At 38.0% G+C, this 5,000-nt stretch overlaps 1 protein-coding gene across 3 annotated transcripts in view; it reads right to left on the bottom strand.

Annotated features, from left to right (window-relative positions):
• The window catches only part of sema3fb (sema domain, immunoglobulin domain (Ig), short basic domain, secreted, (semaphorin) 3Fb), an 88,678-nt gene that overhangs the window by 68,649 nt on the left and 15,029 nt on the right, over nt 1-5,000 (bottom strand). For 2 of the 3 annotated variants that reach the window (XM_047810515.1, XM_047810516.1), the window contains exon 1: nt 1,682-1,917. The exons of the other annotated variant lie outside the window; for it this stretch is intronic. In XM_047810515.1, the coding sequence (XP_047666471.1) occupies nt 1,682-1,689 (8 nt within the window). In that variant the 5' untranslated portion in view covers nt 1,690-1,917. Of the gene's footprint in view, nt 1-1,681; nt 1,918-5,000 lie in introns of those variants that run through there. 3 annotated transcript variants of the gene reach the window in all.

The following is a 5,000-nucleotide window of genomic DNA, read 5'->3' as shown; positions in this document are numbered from 1 at the left end:
GAGAAAACTAAACAACAATTATACACCATCACCACCACAACAGAGAGAGAGATAGAGATAGAGAGAGAGAGAGAGAGAGAGAGAGAGAGAGAGAGAGAGAGAGAGAGAGAGAGAGAGTAAAGAAACACTAAATCTGTCAGTTCTACCCCGAGCTATTAAATGTCTATATCATGCAACTGATACAGATTGATACAGAGGTTTGCAGATGACTACAGATTTTACTACAGACAGTTATAGACAGTTATAGAGGTAAACTGTTATACAGTTATAAACTGGTATTGATAGTTACAACATGGTACAGACAGTCTTAGACAATTCGATACTGTTCCAGACTGTTCTAAGCACTTACAGACACTTCTAGACTGATATAAGCAACTATAGACTGTTACAGACGGTTATATATTGACATAGACAGTTATAGGCTGCTACAGAGTGTTATAGGTTGTCAGAGATTTATAGACACTTCTAGACTGATCCAGGCAGCTACAAAATGTTACAGATTACAGATTTATATATAGGTTATACATGGTCATAGATGGTTATAGATGTCTATGAGTTTGTTTAGACTTTTTATAACCAGTGTCTACTGTTGTCATTAGAAACCCAAGTCACTCATCAGTCACTTTCCTTTTCAGTGTGTCATTTCAGGCGCATTATAAAACGTCATATTGACTTTGAATGAAATTTCATTAAAACCTGAAACAAAAGTTCTGCTTACAGGCAAAATGTGAACCCAATAAAAATCTCTAACAGTGTTAAATATTAGTGGTGTTATTTATATCTCAACAGTGGATTGTGCTCTTAAAATAAATCTGTATCGCAGGAATAATGAGTATTTTTTTGGAATTCTATTTACTCTGCAATAGGTTTCTGGCTGCGCCTTTGGCAAAACAAACAAAAACAAATAAATAAATAAACAATAAAAAAGACACACATACATACATAAATACATACATACACACACATATACATACATAAATACATACATACATACACACATACATACACACACATACATAAATACAAACATACACACACACACACATACATAAATACATACACATACATACACACACACATACACACACAGAGAGAGAGAGAGAGAGAGAGAGAGAGAGAGAGAGAGAGAGAGAGAGAGAGAGAGAGAGAGAGAGAGAGAGAGAAAACACAGCACTCTCGGAAATTCAACAGCTTTCACGCGCGCAATATTTTATATATAGCTATATTCATGTATTTACAGACCATATAAATATGAAAAATAAATAGGTGATCTGGTCCATCAGATAAACGTGATATCAGATAAAAAAAATAAAGGTGGGAACTTTCCGGTACAATAATAAAGCAGACGAAGCCTTTGATCTTTACGCGCAGCGCTCGAGCGCACGGACATGGAGCTTATTAACGCTTTTTATTCTGCTTCATGTGAAACTCATCTGTGCTTCATTTTAAACAACAATCACATCAGTAATAAAGCATACATGTGGAGAGGGGGAAAACAACAACAACAACTTCATAATAAAGTTACAACTCACTTTTTTTTTAAACAACAGACGTCAAATATGACGAAAGCAAATCATATAAACGCTTTCTATCCTATAAACCCTTTATAAATTGTGTTCAGACGGAGCTGTAGAGAGCAGAGGAAGTTCTGAGAGAGCCACGAAACGTCGTGAGAACTTACCTGAACATGTCTGAAGAGGAAAATCCTCTAGTTTTAGGGAAAGAAAAATGACCAATAACAATCAAAAGCCCACGCAAATCCACTGCGGTGTGTGTGTTTATAGTCCTGATGTTCCTGACACACGGGGTAGTGAAGAAAAGGAGCAGGTTGATCCTCCAGATCCGGGGCAGATTGAGGAGGAAGCGCGCTGGATCTCTCCGGAGTCTCCACTGTCTCGACTGCTACAGGAGGCGCCTCGGCAGGTGGATGCCGTCTCCTGATTTGCATAGATCACGCCCAATGGGCGTGGTTTGGTGATTACACCACGCCCACTCCCTCCGGAGTGCAGGTGGGAGGGCTGGGTGTGATTACTGAAGCCAAGTTCACTCACATGCACAAGAGAGAAATGCATTTATTTCCTCTATAATAAAACTGCAGCAGATGAAACACACAAAATTAAAATATTAAAATATGTGATTTATTTGTGTATTTGTTTGTTGATCTCTAGTACATTTTATGAGGCAGCTTTGAGTGCAATAATAATAATAATAATAATAATAATAATAATAATAATAATAATAATAATGAAAATAAAAAAGCACTGACTTTAAAATATATAAAAATATTTCTATGATTTATTTGTTTATATTGTTATATATTGTTTATATTTTTATATAAAATATATGATTTATTTGTTTATTTGTTTGTTGATCTTTAGTACATTTTATGAGGCAGCTTTGAGTGCTATAATAATAATAATAATAATAATAATAATAATAATAATAATAAATAAATAAATAAATAAATAATAACTGTAAATAGAAGTGCCTTGACTTTAAAAGATATTAAAAAATATTTATTTAGAGGAAAAAAGAGTCGATACACAATACATAAATATTGGAATAAACAAAATGTAATTATAGATTCATATATAATTTAAAATGTACGTAAATATACAGATGAACAGAGATGTAGAAATGAGCAGAAAACTAGAAATAAAGGTTTTTATTGTCATTTTTTACTGAAAATGTCTGACAGGTTTAACCAGGACTTTCAACTTGTGCTTCAGGAACATCTGTAATTCAGGAAAATCTCTGAATAATTTCTGAATTTCTCTCTGCACTTAAACCCTTTTGAAAATCACGTTTCAGACAGACGACTCAAATCATTCACTCTCCACGTGTTACGCCTTTCATCAGCTTTCACTCCGTTTCATTCCCTTTTCTCATCCCCAACACACATTGTGTGTGTGTGTGTGTGTGTGTGTGTGTGTGTGTGTGTGTGTGTGTGTGTGTGTGTGTGTGTGTGTGTGTGAGTGTGTGCGTCAGAGAGAGAGAGAGAGATTGTATGTCAATATGTGTGATTGCACACATGAATCATCGTGTGTGTGTGTGTGTGTGTGTGTGTGTGTGTGTGTGTGTGTGTGTGTGTGTGTGTGTGTGTGTGTGTGTGTGTGTGTGTGTAAAACACTTCTGGCCACTTGGGCGTCATTATTAAGCAAGTAATCGCAGGCGTAGTGAAGTCTGATGGACCCCCTTCTCTCTCCCCCTTCCTCTATTCTCTATAGAACTCTGCTGCTCTTTTCTGTAGGTCTCAGATTCTCGTATGTCCCGTCGTCCTCACTGAATGGCCCTCTATTTGTACACCACTTAAAGAAACCACAGATGTATGGCTTCAGCTCCCCAAGCTGCCCGGGTCTGTAAATAAAGGGCAGCTTCAACGGTGTTTCTTCAGGAACATCCTCCTGAGAGTGTGGCGCGGTCAGACGGAGCTGAGAGCCGATGTACAGCGTTCACTGACAATCACACTCAGAACACACAGAGGTCACAAGTGAGCCACGGCCCTGAACACCACAAACAAATCTCTCTTTGTGACATCATATGTCCACTTCAACGAAATCCCTAATGAGAAATAAATCACTCTAATCGCTCTCGGCGTAGACACCCGAGTCCAGCTGAACTAACCGAACCGTATCCCAGCGCCACTAAATCCTCGCTTCTTATTGGTCAGAAAGTGCTCCTGCAAATGCTCTCTCTCTCTCCAACTCCTTATCATCTCCTCTAAGACCAGGAGCATACAGAGACATGAACGTGTCATGTGTCATACGGTGCAGGTTTCTGTAAGCACACAAGTATTCATTCATTCATTCATTCATTCATTCATTCATTCATTCATTCATTTTCTACTGCTTATCCGAACTACCTCGGGTCACGGGGAGCCTGTGTCTATCTCAGGCGTCATCAGGCATCGAGGCAGGATACACCCTGGATGGAGTGCCAACCCATCACAGGGCACACACACACTCTCATTCACTCACACACTCACACACTACGGACAATTTTCCAGTGATGCCAATCAACCTACCATGCATGTCTTTGGACCGGGGGAGGAAACCGGAGTACCCGGAGGAAACCCCCGAGGCACGGGGAGAACATGCAAACTCCACACACACAAGGCGGAGGCAGGAATCAAACCCCCAACCCTGGAGGTGTGAGGCAAACGTCATAAGTATTCAGCTTTTATTTATGTTTATTTATTTAAAACCATCATTTAGAGAAAAAGGTAATTATTCACTAAATCCTGATTTGAATGTGAGCTTGAACAGCAACATGTCCTTGAAAAATTGTTCATTATTAGTGCTACTGATTAATAATGGGTGCAGAGTTATCACACACACACACACACACACACACACACACACAGAGGGAATAAGCGTCGCTCGGCCACACAGATAGCGGTGTGTAGAGTTTAATGGGGAAGCGTGCAGTAATCTCAAAGCTTCAATAAGACACGACACTGAAAAGCCTCAGAACTCTGGAACCCACGTTCCTTCACTCATTAGCATATATATGAGAAAAGTTCCCATTTTTTTACCTCAACAACTCACTTTATCTACACGCATCCACTCCACTCCTCTCCTCAGGGACAAAAAACATACAAGTCCTCCAGTGATGGGGAGACACTTTAGACGTCTCACCACTGCAGATGCTTCTGACTCTTTATATTACAGTTAGACTCTTTATATTACAGTTAGACACTTTATATTACAGTTAGACTCTTTATATTACAGTTAGACACTTTATATTACAGTTAGACTCTTTATATTACAGTTAGACACTTTATATTACAGTTAGACACTTTATATTACAGTTAGACTATATTACAGTTAGACTCTTTATATTACAGTTAGACTATATTACAGTTAGACTATATTACAGTTAGACTCTTTATATTAAAGTTAGACACTTTATATTACAGTTAGACTCTTTATATTACAGTTAGACACTTTATATTACAGTTAGACTCTTTATATTACAGTTAGACACTTTATATTACAGTT

The sequence above is a fragment of the Tachysurus fulvidraco genome, chromosome 2 (genome assembly GCF_022655615.1).
Source record: "Tachysurus fulvidraco isolate hzauxx_2018 chromosome 2, HZAU_PFXX_2.0, whole genome shotgun sequence".
In the NCBI taxonomy this organism is placed as follows: domain Eukaryota; kingdom Metazoa; phylum Chordata; class Actinopteri; order Siluriformes; family Bagridae; genus Tachysurus; species Tachysurus fulvidraco.
The sequence above is the reverse complement of the archived record's forward strand: the minus strand, read 5'-3'. Positions and strand labels throughout refer to the sequence as shown.